General features: G+C 52.1%; 1 protein-coding gene across 1 annotated transcript in view; it reads right to left on the bottom strand.

Annotated features, from left to right (window-relative positions):
• LOC130308286 (uncharacterized) overlaps nucleotides 1–16,180 on the bottom strand; it is a gene marked incomplete at its 3' end in the record, with an annotated part of 35,567 nt that extends 19,387 nt beyond the window's left edge. The window contains exons 1-2 of the mRNA XM_056552240.1: nucleotides 15,501–16,180; nucleotides 12,316–12,429 (exon numbers count right to left, since the gene is read on the bottom strand). Coding sequence (XP_056408215.1) covers nucleotides 12,316–12,429; nucleotides 15,501–15,618 — 232 coding nt within the window. The remainder of the gene's footprint in view (nucleotides 1–12,315; nucleotides 12,430–15,500) is intronic.
• Nucleotides 16,181–20,326: the final 4,146 nt, after the last annotated feature.

Here is a 20,326-nt window from a genome sequence, read left to right on the forward strand (position 1 = left end):
AAACACAGAGTGAGCAAAACACAACGTGACAAAACACAGAATGAGCAAAACACAACATGACAAAACACAGTGACAACACACAGTGACAAAAACACAACATGACGAAACATAGAGTGAGCAAAACACAGAGTGAGCGAAACACAACATGACAAAACACAGAATGAGCAAAACACAACGTGACAAAACACAGAATGAGTGAAACACAACGTAACAAAACACAGAATGAGCAAAACACAACGTGACAAAACACAGAATGAGCAAAACACAACGTAACAAAACACAGAATGAGTGAAACACAACGTAACAAAACACAGAATGAGCAAAACACAACGTAACAAAACACAGAATGAGCAAAACACAACGTGACAAAACACAGAATGAGCAAAACACAACGTAACAAAACACAGAGTGACGAAACACATGACAAAACACAGAGTGAGCAAAACACAGAGTGAGCGAAACACAACGTGACAAAACACAGAATGAGCAAAACACAACGTGACAAAACACAGAATGAGCAAAACACAACGTGACAAAACACAGAATGAGCAAAACACAACGTGACAAAACACAGAATGAGCAAAACACAACGTGACAAAACACAGAATGAGCAAAACACAACGTAACAAAACACAGAGTGACGAAACACAACGTAACAAAACACAGAGTGACGAAACACATGACAAAACACAGAGTGAGCAAAACACAGAGTGAGCGAAACACAACGTGACAAAACTCAGAATGAGCAAAACACAACGTAACAAAACACAGAGTGACGAAACACATGACAAAACACAGAGTGAGCAAAACACAGAGTGAGCGAAACACAACGTGACAAAACACAGAATGAGCAAAACACAACGTGACAAAACACAGAATGAGCAAAACACAACGTAACAAAACACAGAATGAGTGAAACACAACATGACAAAACACAGAGAGAAAAACACAACGTGACAAAACACAGAATGAGCAAAACACAACGTGACAAAAAACAGTGAGCGAAAAACAACATGAAAAAACACAGTGACAAAAACACAACATGGCGAAACACAGTGTGAGCAAAACACAACATGACGAAACACAGAGTGAGTGAAACACGTGACAAAACACAGAGTGACGAAACAGTGATGAAACAAAGTGACGAAACACAACGTGACAAAACAGAGTGAGCGAAATACAACGTGACAAAACACAGAGTGAACGAAACACAACGTGACATAACACAGAGTGAGCGAAACACAAATTGACAAAACAGAGTGACAAAAACACAACGTGACGAAACAGAGAGCGAAACACAACATGACGAAACAGAGTGAGCGAAACAATGTGACAAAACAGAGTGACGAAACAGAACGTGACGAAACACAGAGTGACGAAACACAACGTGACAAAACAGAGTGACAAAACAGAGTGAGCGAAACATAACATGACAAAACACAGAGTGACGAAACACAACGTGACAAAACACAGAGTGAGCGAAACACAACGTGACAAAACAGAGTGACAAAAACACAATGTGACAAAACACAGAGTGAGCGAAACACAACAAGACAAAACACAGTGAGCAAAACACAACGTGACAAAACAGAGTCACAAAAACACAACATGACGAAACAGAGTGAGCAAAACACAACATGATGAAACACAGAGTGACGAAACACAACGTGACAAAACAGTGAGCGAAACACAACATGACAAAACACAGAGTGACGAAACACAACGTGACAAAACACAGAGTGAGCAAAACACAACGTGACAAAACACAGAATGAGCAAAACACAACGTGACAAAACACAGTGAGCGAAATACAACGTGACAAAACACAGTGATAAAAACACAACATGGCGAAACACAGTGTGAGCAAAACACAACATGACGAAACACAGAGTGAGTGAAACACGTGACAAAACACAGAGTGAGTGAAACACGTGACAAAACACAGAGTGACGAAACAGAGTGATGAAACAAAGTGACGAAACACAATGTGACAAAACACAGAGTGAACGAAACACAACGTGACATAACACAGAGTGAGCGAAACACAGAGTGAGCGAAATACAACGTGACATAACACAGAGTGAGCGAAACACAAATTGACAAAACAGAGTGACAAAAACACAACGTGATGAAACAGAGAGCGAAACACAACATGACGAAACAGTGAGCGAAACACAATGTGACTAAACACAGAGTGACAAAACAGAACGTGACGAAACACAGAGTGACGAAACACAACGTGACAAAACAAAGAGTGAGTGAAACACAACATGACAAAACACAGAATGAGCAAAACACAACATGACGAAACAGAGTGAGCAAAACACAACATGACGAAACACAGAGTGAGCGAAACACAACATGACGAAACACAGAGTGAGCGAAACACAACATGACGAAACACAGAGTGAGCGAAACACAATGTGACAAAACACAGTGAGCGAAACACAACGTGACAAAACACAGTGACAAAACACAACATGACAAAACACAGTGACAAAACACAACATGACGAAACACAGAGTGAGCGAAACACAACATGACGAAACACAGAGTGAGCGAAACACAACATGACGAAACACAGAGTGAGCGAAACACAACATGACGAAACACAGTGACAAAACACAGCGTGACAAAACACAACATGACGAAACACAGTGACAAAACACAGCGTGACAAAAACACAACATGACGAAACACAGAGTGAGCGAAACAGAGTGATGAAACGCAACATGACAAAACAGAGTGATGAAACACAGTGGCCTCATTTACAAAGACTGGAGTGTTGATTAGGTTTTTTTTTTCAATGTACTCGTCTTTTTTTTCCTTGTGATTTACTAATCTGTCGACCAATTTCCCTTTCTCTGCAAATTCTGACTACATTAGTGCTTGTACTACTACCCCCATCATGGAACAGGGTCTGTTCCATGTTGGAGGTAGTAGTATATAGTGTTGAGCGGCATAGGCCATATTCGAATTCGCGAATATTCGCGAATATATGGACGAATAGTCGTCATATATTCGCGAATATTCGCATATTTGTAATATTCACGTTTTATTTTCGCATATGCGAAAAGTAGCACATAAAAAAATTAGCATAAGCAAAAATTTGCACGCCGGTCTCACACAGTAGTATTAGAGATTTCTTTACACCACACAAGCTGGAAGCAGAGAGGGGGGATCACTGGGATGTGTACTGGGAAAAAAAAAAAAAAATGAATATTCGCGAGCAACACTAGTAGTAGAGGGGCTGAGGGATTGATCGCACCGGGTCTCACTTCTGAGACCCGATCAGATGTTATTAAGCAGGGGAGCGGGCGGCATGTTCCAATCCCCTGCAATGTACTGTAAACTTTCATTTTTAAATTCCCCACCAGAAGCCCTGAATGGCCGGGACCGAGGAGCCAATCAGGGCTCCTGGCAGGGTTTTAATATAGAAGCGCTGTGGTGGGCAAAGATGTATAGAATCTCTGGGGGGGGGGGTATATATCTGGCCCCTCCAGCATTTCTATATATATTTCCCCCTGCTGCGCTATATCAAACTTAGTGGCCGCTGCGCTTGAATAAATGTACTGCCCCCCCAGCCCTATTATATATCTATACTGACCCCCGCTGCGCATATACTGACCCCCGCTGCGCATATTTATATATATACTGACCCTCCCCCCAAGCTGCGCATATTAATCTTCATCTTCTCCCTCCCCTTGCTGCCAATGAATGAAAACTCTATTAGCGGGGGAGCGGAGGGCTGGTGCCCGCTCTCGCTGCTAAGAGTTTGTCAGTCATAGCGGGCAGCAGCTGCATATCATGCTGTGGGGGTCAGACCTATGGATATATATATATATCTGACCCTCACATCATACATATACAGGTGCCGGCTCACCGCTATGAATGACAAGTAAAGCAGTGCAGGGAGGCTCCGCTGCTGCTCCTAATAGCTTACTTGTCATTCATAGCGGTGAGCCGGCACCTGTATATGTATGATGTGAGGGTCAGATATATATATATATATATATCCACATGTCTGACCCCCACAGCATGATATGCAGCTGCTGCCCGCTATGACTGACAAACTCTTAGCAGTGAGAGCGGGCACCAGCCCTCCGCTCCCCCGCTAATAGAGTTTTCATTCATTGGCAGCAAGGGGAGGGAGAAGATGAAGATTAATATGCGCAGCTTGGGGGGAGGGTCAGTATATATATAAATATGCGCAGCGGGGGTCAGTATATGCGCAGCGGGGGTCAGTATAGATATATAATAGGGCTGGGGGGGCAGTACATTTATTCAAGCGCAGCGGCCACTAAGTTTGATATAGCGCAGCAGGGGGAAATATATATAGAAATGCTGGAGGGGCCAGATATATACCCCCCCCCCCCCAGAGATTCTATACATCTTTGCCCACCACAGCGCTTCTATATTAAAACCCTGACAGGAGCCCTGATTGGCTCCTCGGTCCCGGCCATTCAGGGCTTCTGGTGGGGAATTTAAAAATGAAAGTTTACAGTACATTGCAGGGGATTGGAACTTGCCGCCCGCTCCCCTGCTTAATAACATCTGATCGGGTCTCAGAAGTGAGACCCGGTGCGATCAATCCCTCAGCCCCTGTACTACTACCTCCAACATGGAACAGACCCTGTTCCATAATGGGGGTAGTAGTACAAGCACTAATGTAGTCAGAATTTGCAGAGAAAGGGAAATTGGGCGACAGATTAGTAAATCACAAGGAAAAAAAAGACGAGTACATTGAAGAAAAAACTAACTAACCGGGAGGCGTGGCCTGCTATGCGCGCCGTCTAGCTGTCTTTTCTGTGAGTTCCGTGACTGCTCGGGAGAGAGAGGCCCACAATACCTGAATGATGGTGCGGAGGATGAAACTAAAAGGTCCCAAGGGCGTGGGAAGCTCCCGGGCTCCCCCGGCACCGATCTCAAATTATTTTTCCCCCCTGGCCGGGCTCCAGGACTCCATGGACGCAGTTCCCCCAGGGCTGCCGCCATCTTCAGCTCCCTCGCAGCAGCGTGAAGCCCCGCCCACCGTCAGCGGCACCTCACAGCAGGCGCCATCTCGGTCCTCAGGCGCAGGAGACAGGAAGAAGCGGCGGGGACACCAGGCCTCCGGTGAGTGTGCGGGCCCGGAGGAGATACCCCCCGTCCCGCTGCTGATTGATTTGCCCGTTGGGGACCTGTGCTTACCTGCCCCAGCTGCAACCTCACGGGGCGCCCCTCTTCTGCCGGAACCGCCGGGAGCTGCAGAGGCCGCTCTGCACAGGCCACTGCAGCCCCGACCGTATCAGCCCTCAGCTCCCCTCTCCAGCCCTAGACCGGACACCACCTGGGCTGCTGAGCCCCTGCCCACGCCACCTGCGACAACGGGAGTGCGGTGGCCCCTTCAGCTACCTGGGGTCCCCATCCTGGCTGGGGACACCACGGCAATGGCGGACTGTCCTGGATCGCAGGGATCCCCCCTTCTATACTCTGCTGTGGCAGCCCCCTCATCACCTCCCCTCCTGGGCCCACTTTCCCGGGCACCTGAGGAGGTGCAACCTCCTCCCTCACCGGCCCCCTCCTGGTCCTCCTCAGGGGGTAGCCCTTGGCCCCTGCAGACCCCAGCTGATGACTTTGGGACTGAGACTGTGGTGCCCTGCCCCCCACAACTCTCGCAGAGGCCCCTACAACTGCCCGCTCCTGCACCTGTCCTGGACCCTGTCCCACCAAGCTCTGCTGCAGCCCAAATACTGCAATCCCACCCTGAGCTCCAGGCGTTATTATCTTTTTTACCTACCAAGGCTGATATTGTAGCCCTCAGGGAGGACTTGCGTTCTGCCTGGAGACGGGACCTCCAGGAGGTGCAGTCTGAGGTGCAGACCCTCTCCGCAACAGTTGGGACTCTGGAATCCTTTCGATCTGACACCCAGGAATCTATTGCTGAGCTTAGGGCTGCAGTCTCTAAACAAGCGGTTAATCAGAAGCTATTGCACTCTCATATGGAAGATCAGGAAAACCGAAACCGTCGCAACAATATCAGACTGCGGGGTCTCCCGGAGGCGACTCGAACTGATGGTCTTCTGCCTACGTTAACAGACATCTTCAATTCTATCCTGGGCCGTCCGGCTCAGTCCCCGATTGCTATTGACCGGGCACACAGAGCTCTCCGTCCTCCTAGCTCAGACCCTGCTAAGCCGCGGGACGTTATCTGTCGCATTCACTATTTCTCTGAGAAAGAAGAGATTATGCAAAATGCCCGACAGCTCAGGGACATTGACTTTGATGGGGCTAAGCTGCAGCTCTTTACGGATTTATCAAGACACACACTTCGCCTGCGGGCAGCCCTGAAGCCCCTCCTGCATGAGATGCAATCCCGCCACATCGTGTACCGCTGGGGCTTTCTGTTTGCCCTGCATGCTCATCACCAAGACAAGTCTGCTACCTTGCGCACCTTGGAGGACCTCCCCCATTTTCTCCGGGCGTTTGATCTCCCTCCTGTGTCACTCCCGGGATGGGTGGAACTGTCTGCTGACCCCTTCTCCTCCCTCCTCCCGCCCCAGCCTAGGCTGCGCTCCTCCCAATCTGAGAGGTTCTCCCCGCGGCCCCAACGCTCTCGACGCCGCCATCGCACCAGATCTGGCTCTGCAGAGAGGCCGGGAGGTTTCCGAGAGGGTTGATCGCTGTCTACCTGTGCTTTGATGTTATGATAATGCCTGTGTATAGTGCTATTTACGCTGTCTCACTGGGTTTTTTTATTTTATTTTATTTTTTTTCTCTATTTTAGGTGCGGGTGACACAGGCCCATGTGGCCGAGCTGTAGCCATTGCCTGGTTGTTTCCCTCCCGTACATGCCCTCCCCTCCGCTACCTCTCTCTCTCTTTTCTTTTTTGCTACCCTCTCTCCCCGTGCCGGTCACTGGGGCTCCTCTCTCTTTTCTGGCATTTTTCTTCCTGTTGTGATGCTTCTGTCTCCACTTTGCCCCCAATAGGTTGAGGCAGGATTACTCCCTGCCTGTGCTTAGCCTCGTTCTATATATTTAGTCCACCTTTGCAGCCGTTTGTTGAGCTGCTGTTTTTGTCCTGGTTTTTGTACCTGTTCTCCCCCTGAGTGTTCTCTTTGTCGTTGATTCTCCCTCCCCTCTGCCGTCCTTGTTTTCCCTTTCTCTTTCCCCTCCTTGTTTATCCCTTCTCTCCTACTCCGGTGTTGTGTTTTTCTTGTCCCCCGTCTGTGTGGTCCTCTAATCCCGTCCCTTATCTCCCCTGACCCTTGTCCCCGCTCTCTGCTGACTCCTCGCTCTCTCCGCTGGGTATAGCTGGTCTGGGCCATGATTCTTTACTCTCTGCACAAGCAGAGGGCTATGGTGGTCTGCCTTCAGGAGACGCATCTCCTCCGGGATCATGCTGCAGTGCTTCGAAACCGCTATTATCCTACGTGCTACCAGAGTAATGACCCTAGTCAGAAGGTTAAGGGTGTAGCCATATTGTTCCACAAGTCTCTATCATTGCAGGTGTCGGACTCCAGGGTGGGGGAGGGGGGCCGTTATGTTTTTGTTACCTGCTCCATTCAAGGCAGGACTTACACGATTGCCAATGTGTATGCCCCGAATAGTGGCCAGCTGTCCTTCCTGCGTACAGTGTTGGATGACCTGACCGTGTTCTCCCAGGGGGTGTTGATGGTTTGCGGGGATTTTAATGTCTCTCTGTTTCCTTCCTTAGACTGTTCCTCGGGGACCTCTGTCATGTCTCATGCTCAGCTCAATAGGATCCGACGACTTCTCTACTCTATGCAACTGATGGACCCATGGAGACTGGCTCATCCAGACACACGTGACTACACTTTCTATTCTCACGCCTGTAAAGTATACACTAGGCCGGACTATATCTTTGTTAGTCACTGTCTTCTCCCTCAGGTACTGTTCTCCTTCATTGGTTCCATTGTTTTCTCGGACCATGCACCGTTTTTTTGTGACATATCACTGCCGAATGGTCCGAGGAGAGACTTTATGTGGAGACTTAACGAATCACTCCTCTCTGACTCGCTGTGTCTGGCTGATCTGAGAGCAGCGATTGCTAATTTTACTCTGGATCATGCCAGCGATCCCACATCCCCTCAGTGCCGTTGGGAAACGCTGAAATGTGTGCTTAGAGGCGTACTTATTAAACATGGTGCCCGTCTTAAGCGGGAGGCATCCCAGAAGTTGCGAGACCTTCTCGCTCAACTAAATTCTTTGGAGTCTCGGCATAAATCCTCTCTCTCGGAGGAGGTCTACCGTGAGTTACTTGCGGTCCGGAGGGAGATACAGGTGCGGATAGATAAACAACATAACAGATACCCTCAGATTTGCTCTAGTGTGTACTATGAATGGGGTAATAAGGCGGGTAGGATGCTAGCTAGGGCACTGCGGGATAAAAGGGCGGCCCTTCATGTCCCCTCCATTAAGTCGTCCTCAGGCTCCCTGGTCCACCTGACCTCCCAGATCTTAGACTGTTTTCGTTCCTATTACACTGACCTTTATAATCTGGACTCTCAGACCCCTGACTCGGGTGACCTCCCTCCAGCTCTCTTAGAATACCTGCGGAGGACCAAGCTGCCCACCCTCCCTCCCCAGTCGCTTCTTGATCTGGAGCGCCCTTTTGGCCTGGAGGAGGTAATGGAGACTGTTAAGTCCATGCCGTCCGGCAAAGCTCCTGGCCCTGATGGCTATACCTCGAAGTTTTACAAACTTCTTATTACAGAGTTGTCTCCGTGCCTCCTTGGGGCCTTTAATGCGGTTTCAGATGCCTCTCCTTTCCCTCAATCTTTTCTACAGGCCTTTATTACGGTCATCCCTAAAGAGGGCAAGGACCCCAACCTTTGTCAGAGTTATAGACCGATCTCCCTCATAAACGTTGATGCTAAACTGTACGCAAAGCTCTTGGCTGAGCGTTTGTCCCCCTTGCTGGGGGCCCTCGTCCACCCGGACCAGGTGGGCTTTGTACCTACCAGAGAAGCTTGAGACAATACCTTGAAGACTTTCTCTTTGATGCATCATGCCCAGGTCTCTCACATTCCTTGTATTTTACTATCCCTGGATGCCGAGAAGGCCTTTGACAGGGTGGCTTGGGGCTTCCTGCGAGGGGTCCTTTCTAATTTGGGTTTGGGCCCTTTGATGCTACAACGCATTTTTGCACTATACACAAGTCCTCAGGCTAGGGTACACATTAACGGGTCCCTGTCTACCCCTATAGCTATACGTAATGGTACTAGGCAGGGCTGCCCCCTGTCCCCTCTTCTCTATGTGTTAGCTATGGAACATTTACTCCAGGCAATCAGACAGAGCACGGAGGTGAGGGGTGTCAAGGTCTGTGGCGAGGAGGTTAAATGTGCAGCTTTCGCGGATGACCTCTTAATATACCTCTCGTCCCCTGAGTCCAGTCTCCCGGCCCTCCTATCGCTCATCTCTGATTATGGTCAGTTTAGTAACTTCAAGTTGAACCTGACGAAAAGTGTAGCCTTGGATGTCTCCCTTGGCCCGATAGGGGTCTCGGCCCTTAAAAGTAGATATCAGTTTAGATGGGCTACTTCCTCTATCACATACCTAGGGGTCCAGGTCCCCAATGATCTCACCCGTACATATGACTTGAACTTTAGCCCCTTGCTCTCCTCTTTCTCCTCTGACCTGACTAAATGGGACAGACGTGACTTTTCTTGGATTGGGAGGGTCAACATTATCAAAATGAATCTTTTGCCTCGTCTTCTCTATCTCTTTCAAACTATCCCTGTCCTCCTCCCCCGCACATTCTTCACTGCCCTGGATAGAATGTGGACTAAATATGTGTGGGGTCCGGTGGGCCATCGTATGGCTCGGAGTGCTCTGGTGCGTCCTAAGTCTGAGGGGGGTCTGGCTCTCCCCGACCCCTTTCTCTATTACCTGTCCGCGGTAGCCACGAGAATATTGAATTGGTTCCACCACTCTAAGGGGAAGCTTTGGGTGCGCTTGGAGACCCTCTTGACACCTGTCCCGCTCACTTCGCTCCCCTGGCTGCGAGTATCGTATTGGACATCCTCTCGAATGGCGAGCCTCCCATTTGTGGCGCGGTCTGTGCTCCGGGTGTGCCATCGCTTTTTTGACAGGATGGGTCTCCTGCGCCCCAACGGCCCCCTCACGCCTCTTCGTGATAACCCCGATTTAACCCCGGGTGCTGTAGCCGGTCCCTTTCTGGGTAAGGTCAGGGGGACGGTCTTTGTTTGCGCCCACGTTTTACACTCGGGCTCCATTAAATCATTGGCGGAGATAGTTCCAGGTGGTTCCCCCGCTCCCCTTCACTTATGGCAATATATGCAACTTGCCCATTTTTACTCTAATTGGAAGCAGGTACTGGACCTTCATAGATCCCCGCTCCCCTTTGAGTCCCTCTGTTTGGGTACTGACCCCCCTGGTCGTTTGGTCTCTGTTCTCTATGCCCTCTTACGTGATCATAAATGCTCTAAACCTTTGGCTCATCAGGGGGGATGGTCTCGGGAGTTGGGCTGCACTCTAGCCCGGCAGGATTGGACCAAGGCTTATGCCCTTTGTCATGGTGCCTCGGTCTCGGTGAAATTACAAGAGACCAACTTTAAAGTGTTATCATGTACCTGCATTGTTGCACCGCTTTTATCCCTCCATCTCAGATGTATGCTGGAGGTGTGGCGCTTCTCCCGGGACCATGTCTCATGTTTGGCTGGACTGCCCCCTTCTTCTCCCATTTTGGTAGGGGGTTCTGGAGATCATTAAGAGGGTGACGGACATTGCTGTTCCCTGTTCCCCACAGGCTGTATTGCTGTCAATGCTCCCGGGCTCGATCAAATCCTTGAAGGCGGGCTTGGTGTGTATTCTCTCCGCGGCACGTAGGGTCATACCTAGAAAGTGGAAATCTGCCCAACCCCCGACAGTTTCTGACTGGGTCCGTGAAGTAATCTATATACATGGGATGGAGGAGTGCATGGCGGAGACGGCGTCCAAATCGGAGCATTTTTTGCTGCGCTGGATGCCGTGGTCTGCGTTTTTGGACTCCCCCGCCTGCGGTGCCCTGCACCTGTCCCCTTGAGGTGGGGTCCTGTGGACGCACTTTTTGGGAACTGGTTGGACGCCCCTGGCCCTGGTGGTCCCTCTCCACGGTAGAGTTCCTCTCCCTTTCCCGAGTTCCCCCTCCCTCTTTCCCCCAGTGTGTCCTTCTATGTCCGCCCTTTTCCTTTTTTTCCCCTCTCCGTCTCTCTTTTCTTCGGTTTGTGTTGTTTAGTCTTCCCTTTTCGTTGTTGTTTTTGTTTGATTTAGTTGATATGTTACGGGCTTATAGTGTCTTTCCTTGCCCATATTCCACCTACTGATCATTTATTGTTTACCCGGCTTGATTATGCTGGTTTACTTGCTCTCCTGTTTCTTATTATTATTTTTTGCATTGGCTGCTACACGTCCCTTTCTTGTGTACGGGATGACTGGGAGACGTAGCTCCTGGGACTCCTCATTGGTCTATTTGCTGCTTTTATTTGTATCTCCTCATTGTCAATGTATTGCTGCCATCTCATGCAGAATTGTTTACATATGCTTTCCTGTCAGAAGATGTATATCTTGGCGGATGACGTTCCTAATGTTTTTGTATTACTATTGGTCCTTAATAAACTTTTTTTTGAATTCGGAAAAAAAAAAAAAAAAAATAAACCTAACCGACACTCCAGTCTTTGTAAATGAGGGCCATTGTGACAAAACACAGAGTGAGCGAAACACAACGTGACAAAACACAGAATGAGCAAAACACAACGTGACAAAACACAGTGAGCGAAACACAACATGACGAAACAGAGTGACGAAACACAACGTGACAAAACAGAGTGACGAAACACAACGTGACAAAACAGAGTGACGAAACACAACGTGACAAAACACAGAGTGAGCTAAACACAACATAACAAAACACAACGTGACAAGACACAGAGTGAGCGAAAAACACAACGTGACAAAACACAGTGAACAAAACACAAAGTGACGAAACACAACATGAAAAAACAGAGTGAGCGAAACACAACGTGACGAAACACAGTGAGCAAAACCTAAAAGGGAGTGAAACAACGTGACATAACAGAGTGAGCAAAACACAAAGTGAGTGAAACACAACGTGACTAAACAACGTGGCAAAACACAGTGACGAAACACAACGTGACGAAACACAACGTGACAAAACACAACGTGAAAAAACACAGTGAGCGAAACAACGTGACGAAACAGAGTGAGCAAAACACAAAACACGAAGTGAGTGAAACAGCACAAGCGAAATGCAGCGTGCAGCACACACGTGGAAGTCCTTGCTGGGCTCTTACCTGGGGTGGCCCTTGGTTCACATCCCAGCTTCTCCCATCTTGGCTGACCTTGAACACATGGCTCCTCTCCACCCTCAATCAGTAACAGGAGCTCAGACTTCACCATGGGGATCCCTGCCCCAAATAAAGAAGAGGAGGAATCACCTGACCACGCATGAAGAGGAGGAATCACCTGACCACACATGAAGAGGAGGAATCACCTGACCACGCATGAAGGAGGAATCACCTGACCACACATGAAGAGGAGGAATCACCTGACCACACATGAAGAGAAGGAATCACCTGACCACGCATGAAGAGGAGGAATCACCTGACCACGCATGAAGGAGGAATCACCTGACCACACATGAAGAGGAGGAATCAACTGACCACGCATGAAGAGGAGGAATCACCTGACCACGCATGAAGAGGAGGAATCACCTGACCACACATGAAGAGGAGGAATCACCTGACCACACATGAAGAGGAGGAATCACCTGACCACGCATGAAGAGGAGGAATCACCTGACCACGCATGAAGAGGAGCAATCACCTGACCACACATGAAGAGGAGGAATCACCTGACCACGCATGAAGAGGAGCAATCACCTGACCACACATGAAGAGGAGGAATCACCTGACCACACATGAAGAGGAGGAATCACCTGAACACACATGAAGAGGAGGAATCACCTGACCATACATGTCACTGATCCCTCCCATCAGGGATGAAGCCATCACTGACCCCTACCGTCAGGGATGAAGCTGTCACTGACCCCTCCAGTCAGAGATGAAGCAGTCACTGACCCCTCCCGTCAGGGATGAAGCCGTCACTGACCCCTCCCGTCAGGAAAGAAGCCGTCACTGACCCCTCCCGTCAGGGATGAAGCCATTATCGACCCCTCCCATAAAGGAAGAAGCCATCACTGACCCCTCCCGTCAGAAAAGAAGCCGTCACTGACCCCTCCCGTCAGGGAAGAAGCCGTCACTGACCCCTCCCATCAGGGAAGAAGCAGTCACTGATCCCTCCTGTCAGGGATGAAGCTGTCACTGACCCCTCTCGTCAAAGAAGAAGCTGTCACTGACCTATCCCATCAGGTATGAAGCTCTCACTGACCCCTCCCATCAGGGAAGAAGCCGTCACTGACCCCTCTCGTCAGAGAAGCTGTAAATGACCCCTCCCGTCAGGGATGAAGCTGTCACTGACCCCTCTCGTCAGAGAAGAAGCTGTCATTGAACCCCTCCCATCAGGAAAGAAGCTGTCACTGACCCCTCCCGTCAGGGATGAAGAGGTCACTGACCCCTCTCGTCAGAGAAGCTGTCAATGACCCCTCCCATCAGGGATGAAGCTGTCACTGACCCCTCCTGTCAGGGATGAAGCTGTCACTGACCCCTCCTGTCAGGGATGAAGCTGTCAATTACCCCTCTCGTCAAAGAAGAAGCTGTCACTGACCCCTCCCATCAGGAAAGAAGCTGTCACTGATCCCTCCCGTCAGGGAAGAAGCTGTCGCTGATCCCTCCCATCAGGGAAGAAGCTGTCGCTGATTCCTCCCGTCAAGGAAGAAGCTGTCACTGACCCCTCTTGTCAGGGATGAAGCTGTCACTGACCCCTCCCGTCAGGGATGAAGCTCTCACTGACCCCTCCTGTCAGGGATGAAGCTGTCACTGACCCCTCCCATCAGGGATGAAGCTGTCACTGACCCCTCCTGGTAGGGATGAAGCTGTCACTGACCCCTCCCGTCAGGGATGAAGATGTCACTGACCCCTCCTGTCAGGGATGAAGCTGTCACTGACCCCTCCTGTCAGGGATGAAGCTGTCAATGACCCCTCTCGTCAAAGAAGAAGCTGTCACTGACCCCTCCCATCAGGAAAGAAGCTGTCACTGATCCCTCCCGTCAGGGAAGAAGCTGTCGCTGATTCCTCCCGTCAAGGAAGAAGCTGTCACTGACCCCTCTCGTCAGGGATGAAGCTGTCACTGACCCCTCCAGTCAGGGATGAAGCTCTCACTGACCCCTCCTGTCAGGGATGAAGCTGTCACTGACCCCTCCCATCAGGGATGAAGCCGTCACTGACCCCTCCCGTCAGGGATGAAGCCGTCACTGACCCCTCCCGTCAGGGATGAAGCTCTCACTAACCCCTCCTGTCAGGGATGAAGCTCTCACTAACCCCTCCTGTCAGGGATGAAGCTGTCACTGACCCCTCCCATCAGGGATGAAGCTGTCACTGACCCCTCCTGTCAGGGATGAAGATGTCACTGACCCCTCTCGTCAGAGAAGCTGTCAATGACCCCTCTCGTCAGAGAAGCTGTAAATGACCCCTCCTGTCAGGGATGAAGCTGTCACTCACCCCTCTCGTCAGAGAAGCTGTAAATGACCCCTCCTGTCAGAGATTAAGCTGTCACTCACCCCTCTCGTCAGAGAAGAAGCTGTCACTGACCCCTCCCATCAGGAAAGAAGCTGTCACTGACCCCTCCCGTCAGGGATGAAGATATCACTGACCCCTCTCGTCAGAGAAGCAGTCAATGACCCCTCCCGTCAGGGATGAAGCTGTCACTGACCCCTCCTGTCAGGGATGAAGCTGTCACTGACCCCTCCTGTCAGGGATGAAGCTGTCACTGACCCCTCTCGTCAAAGAAGAAGCTGTCACTGACCCCTCCCATCAGGAAAGAAGCTGTCACTGATCCCTCCCGTCAGGGAAGAAGCTGTCGCTGATTCCTCCCGTCAAGGAAGAAGCTGTCACTGACCCCTCTCGTCAGGGATGAAGCTGTCACTGACCCCTCCCGTCAGGGATGAAGCTCTCACTGACCCCTCCTGTCAGGGATGAAGCTGTCACTGATCCCTCCCATCAGGGATGAAGCGGTCACTGACCCCTCCTGGTAGGGATGAAGCTGTCACTGATCCCTCCCGTCAGGGAAGAAGCTGTCACTGACCCCTCCTGGCAGGCCAAGGAAGGTACTGGGAGGACTGCGGCTGTGACTAGAGAAGTGTGTCAAGTACTAGCTCCAATTCACACCTGCTGTTTATGATTCTGTCCATACATGTGAACATTACACTCTGATGCAGTAATAGTGCCACTCCCCACTGCACCCCCACTACCTTGTGGGCCGTAATTTGTACAGTCACAGGGGAAAGGGCCCAACTGTAGGGGGCGCTGCCCTCGATCTCTGGACCCGGCGCTCACTCCCCAGAAGTAGAGATTGTTTTTACCCAGTGAGCAGAGGGTGTGGTAATTCTCCACCATCACCTCCTTGTACAGCTCCTTCTGCCATTCCTCTAAGCTCCCCCACTCCTCTGGGGTGAAGTATATGGCCACGTCATCAAACATCAGAGGCTCCTGCAAAAAGAAACATGGGGGATAATCCTGATGGTACAGAGGTCAGGGAACTGCTGTCCGTGTAACATAAGGATGGCCCAGTCTTCCAGATCAGGGGAGGGCGCTCTCATAGGATGTATGGGCAGGGGCAGGTATTATGAGTTTATTTATTCACCTGTATATACACCTGATCCATGTGCAGCGACTCTACCCATTCAGGCTTTATGCCCCTTTCTTTTCTAGCCCCCCCACCCCCATTCTCTTGCTGTTTGTGGCATTAGTTTTGGCTTCAATATGCTACTGAGGGTCTATATAGCTAAAGCAGCGGGCATCTGCTCTCCCTTCTCTGACAGAAACCTCAAAGCAGGGCCATAGATTCCCCACAAAAGGATAGGTGGGGGTTTTGTGGGTCTGTCAGGTGTAAGTTGGGTGTTGTGGGGCGTCAGGTGTAGGTTGGGAGTGTCAGGGCGTCAGGTGTAGGTTGGGAGTTTCAGGGTGTCAGGTGTAGGTTGGGTGTTTCAGTGTGCCAGGTGTAGGTTGGGAGTTTCAGGGCGTCAGGTGTAGGTTGGGAGTTTCCGGCGCCTCAGGTGTAGGTTGGGAGTTGCAGGGCGTCAGGTGTAGGTTGGGTGTTGCAGGGCGTCAGGTGTAGGTTGGGTGTTGCGGGGTGTCAGGTGTAGGTTGGTAGTTTCAGGGCGTCAGGTGTAGGTTGGGTGTTGCACGGCGTCAGGTGTAGGTTGGGTGTTGCACGGAGTCAGGTGTAAGTTGGGTGTTGCAGGGAGTCAGGTGTAGGTTGGGAGTTGTGGGGTGTCAGGTGTAGGTTAGGTGTTCCACGGCGTCAGGTGTAGGTTGGGTGTTACACGGCGTCAGGTGTAGGTTGGGTGTTGCACGGCGTCAGGTGTAGGTTGGGTGTTGCACGGCGTCAGGTGTAAGTTGGGTGTTGCAGGGAGTCAGGTGTAGGTTGGGAGTTGCGGGGTGTCAGGTGTAGGTTAGGTGTTCCACGGCGTCAGGTGTAGGTTGGGTGTTACACGGCGTCAGGTGTAGGTTGGGTGTTGCACGGCGTCAGGTGTAGGTTGGGTGTTGCACGGCGTCAGGTGTAAGTTGGGTGTTGCAGGGAGTCAGGTGTAGGTTGGGTGTTGCAGAGCGTCAGGTGTAAGTTGGGTGTTGCACGGCGTCAGGTGTAGGTTGGGAGTTGCAGGGCGTCAGGAGTAGGTTGGGTGTTGCAGGGCGTCAGGTGTAGGTTGGGAGTTGCAGGGCGTCAAGTGTAGGTTGGGTGTTGCACGGCGTCAGTTGTAGGTTGGGTGTTGCAGGGCGTCAGGTGTAGGTTGGGTGTTGCAGGGCGTCAGGTGTATGTTAGGTGTTGCGGGGCGTCAGGTGTAAGTTGGGTGTTGTAGGGTGTCAGGTGTAGGTTGGGGGTTGCAGGGCGTCAGGTGTAGGTTTGGTGTTGCAGGGAGTCAGGTGTAGGTTGGGTGTTGCAGGGAGTCAGGTGTAGGCTGGGTGTTGCAGGGCGTCAGGTGTAGGTTGGGTGTTGCAGGGCGTCAGGTGCAGGTTAGGAGTTGCAGGGTGTCAGGTGTAGGCTGGGTGTTACAGGGAGTCAGGTGTAGGTTGGGTGTTGAGGGGTGTCAGGTGTAGGTTGGGAGTTGCAGGGCGTCAGGTGTAGGCTGGGTGTTGCAGGGCGTCAGGTGTAGGCTGGGTGTTGCGGGGAGTCAGGTGTAGGTTGGGTGTTGCAGGGCGTCAGGTGTAGGTTGGGTGTTGCAGGGCGTCAGGTGTAGGCTGGGTGTTGCAGGGCGTCAGGTGTAGGCTGGGTGTTGCAGGGCGTCAGGTGTAGGCTGGGTGTTGCAGGGCGTCAGGTGTAGGTTGGGTGTTGCAGGGCGTCAGGTGTAGGCTGGGTGTTGCGGGGAGTCAGGTGTAGGTTGGGTGTTGCAGGGCGTCAGGTGTAGGTTGGGTGTTGCAGGGCGTCAGGTGTAGGTTGGGTGTTGCAAGGCGTCAGGTGTAGGTTGGGTGTTGCAGAGTGTCAGGTGTAGGCTGGGTGTTGCAAGGAGTCAGGTGTAGGTTGGGTGTTGCAGGGCGTCAGGTGTAGGTTGGGTGTTGCAGGGCGTCAGGTGTAGGTTGGGAGTTGCAGGGCGTCAGGTGTAGGTTGGGAGTTGCAGGGTGTCAGGTGTAGGTTGGGAGTTGCAGGGCGTCAGGTGTAGGTTGGGTGTTGCAGGGCGTCAGGTGTAGGTTGGGTGTTGCAGGGCGTCAGGTGTAGGTTGGGTGTTGCAGGGCGTCAGGTGTAGGTTGGGTGTCAGGTGTAGGTTGGGTGTTGCAGGGCGTCAGGTGTAGGTTGGGTGTTGCAGGGCGTCAGGTGTAGGTTGGGTGTTGCAGGGCGTCAGGTGTAGGCTGGGTGTTGCAGGGTGTCAGGTGTAGGTTGGGTGTTGCAGGGTGTCAGGTGTAGGTTGGGAGTTTCAGGGCGTCAGGTGTAGGTTGGGAGTTTCCGGCGCCTCAGGTGTAGGTTGGGAGTTGCAGGGCGTCAGGTGTAGGTTGGGTGTTGCAGGGCGTCAGGTGTAGGTTGGGTGTTGCGGGGTGTCAGGTGTAGGTTGGTAGTTTCAGGGCGTCAGGTGTAGGTTGGGTGTTGCACGGCGTCAGGTGTAGGTTGGGTGTTGCACGGAGTCAGGTGTAAGTTGGGTGTTGCAGGGAGTCAGGTGTAGGTTGGGAGTTGTGGGGTGTCAGGTGTAGGTTAGGTGTTCCACGGCGTCAGGTGTAGGTTGGGTGTTACACGGCGTCAGGTGTAGGTTGGGTGTTGCACGGCGTCAGGTGTAGGTTGGGTGTTGCACGGCGTCAGGTGTAAGTTGGGTGTTGCAGGGAGTCAGGTGTAGGTTGGGAGTTGCGGGGTGTCAGGTGTAGGTTAGGTGTTCCACGGCGTCAGGTGTAGGTTGGGTGTTACACGGCGTCAGGTGTAGGTTGGGTGTTGCACGGCGTCAGGTGTAGGTTGGGTGTTGCACGGCGTCAGGTGTAAGTTGGGTGTTGCAGGGAGTCAGGTGTAGGTTGGGTGTTGCAGAGCGTCAGGTGTAAGTTGGGAGTTGCAGGGCGTCAAGTGTAGGTTGGGTGTTGCACGGCGTCAGGTGTAGGTTGGGTGTTGCACGGCGTCAGTTGTAGGTTGGGTGTTGCAGGGCGTCAGGTGTAGGTTGGGTGTTGCAGGGCGTCAGGTGTATGTTAGGTGTTGCGGGGCGTCAGGTGTAAGTTGGGTGTTGTAGGGTGTCAGGTGTAGGTTGGGGGTTGCAGGGCGTCAGGTGTAGGTTTGGTGTTGCAGGGAGTCAGGTGTAGGTTGGGTGTTGCAGGGAGTCAGGTGTAGGCTGGGTGTTGCAGGGCGTCAGGTGTAGGTTGGGTGTTGCAGGGCGTCAGGTGCAGGTTAGGAGTTGCAGGGTGTCAGGTGTAGGCTGGGTGTTACAGGGAGTCAGGTGTAGGTTGGGTGTTGAGGGGTGTCAGGTGTAGGTTGGGAGTTGCAGGGCGTCAGGTGTAGGCTGGGTGTTGCAGGGCGTCAGGTGTAGGCTGGGTGTTGCGGGGAGTCAGGTGTAGGTTGGGTGTTGCAGGGCGTCAGGTGTAGGTTGGGTGTTGCAGGGCGTCAGGTGTAGGCTGGGTGTTGCAGGGCGTCAGGTGTAGGCTGGGTGTTGCAGGGCGTCAGGTGTAGGCTGGGTGTTGCAGGGCGTCAGGTGTAGGTTGGGTGTTGCAGGGCGTCAGGTGTAGGCTGGGTGTTGCGGGGAGTCAGGTGTAGGTTGGGTGTTGCAGGGCGTCAGGTGTAGGTTGGGTGTTGCAGGGCGTCAGGTGTAGGTTGGGTGTTGCAAGGCGTCAGGTGTAGGTTGGGTGTTGCAGAGTGTCAGGTGTAGGCTGGGTGTTGCAAGGAGTCAGGTGTAGGTTGGGTGTTGCAGGGCGTCAGGTGTAGGTTGGGTGTTGCAGGGCGTCAGGTGTAGGTTGGGAGTTGCAGGGCGTCAGGTGTAGGTTGGGAGTTGCAGGGTGTCAGGTGTAGGTTGGGAGTTGCAGGGCGTCAGGTGTAGGTTGGGTGTTGCAGGGCGTCAGGTGTAGGTTGGGTGTTGCAGGGCGTCAGGTGTAGGTTGGGTGTTGCAGGGCGTCAGGTGTAGGTTGGGTGTCAGGTGTAGGTTGGGTGTTGCAGGGCGTCAGGTGTAGGTTGGGTGTTGCAGGGCGTCAGGTGTAGGTTGGGTGTTGCAGGGCGTCAGGTGTAGGCTGGGTGTTGCAGGGTGTCAGGTGTAGGTTGGGTGTTGCAGGGTGTCAGGTGTAGGTTGGGAGTTTCAGGGCGTCAGGTGTAGGTTGGGAGTTTCCGGCGCCTCAGGTGTAGGTTGGGAGTTGCAGGGCGTCAGGTGTAGGTTGGGAGTTGCAGGGCGTCAGGTGTAGGTTGGGTGTTGCAGGGCGTCAGGTGTAGGTTGGGTGTTGCGGGGTGTCAGGTGTAGGTTGGTAGTTTCAGGGCGTCAGGTGTAGGTTGGGAGTTGCGGGGTGTCAGGTGTAGGTTAGGTGTTGCACGGCGTCAGGTGTAGGTTGGGTATTACACGGCGTCAGGTGTAGGTTGGGTGTTGCACGGCGTCAGGTGTAGGTTGGGTGTTGCACGGCGTCAGGTGTAAGTTGGGTGTTGCAGGGAGTCAGGTGTAGGTTGGGTGTTGCAGAGCGTCAGGTGTAAGTTGGGTGTTGCACGGCGTCAGGTGTAGGTTGGGAGTTGCAGGGCGTCAGGTGTAGG

This window comes from Hyla sarda, unplaced genomic scaffold, assembly GCF_029499605.1.
Source record: "Hyla sarda isolate aHylSar1 unplaced genomic scaffold, aHylSar1.hap1 scaffold_1475, whole genome shotgun sequence".
NCBI classification, from domain to species: domain Eukaryota; kingdom Metazoa; phylum Chordata; class Amphibia; order Anura; family Hylidae; genus Hyla; species Hyla sarda.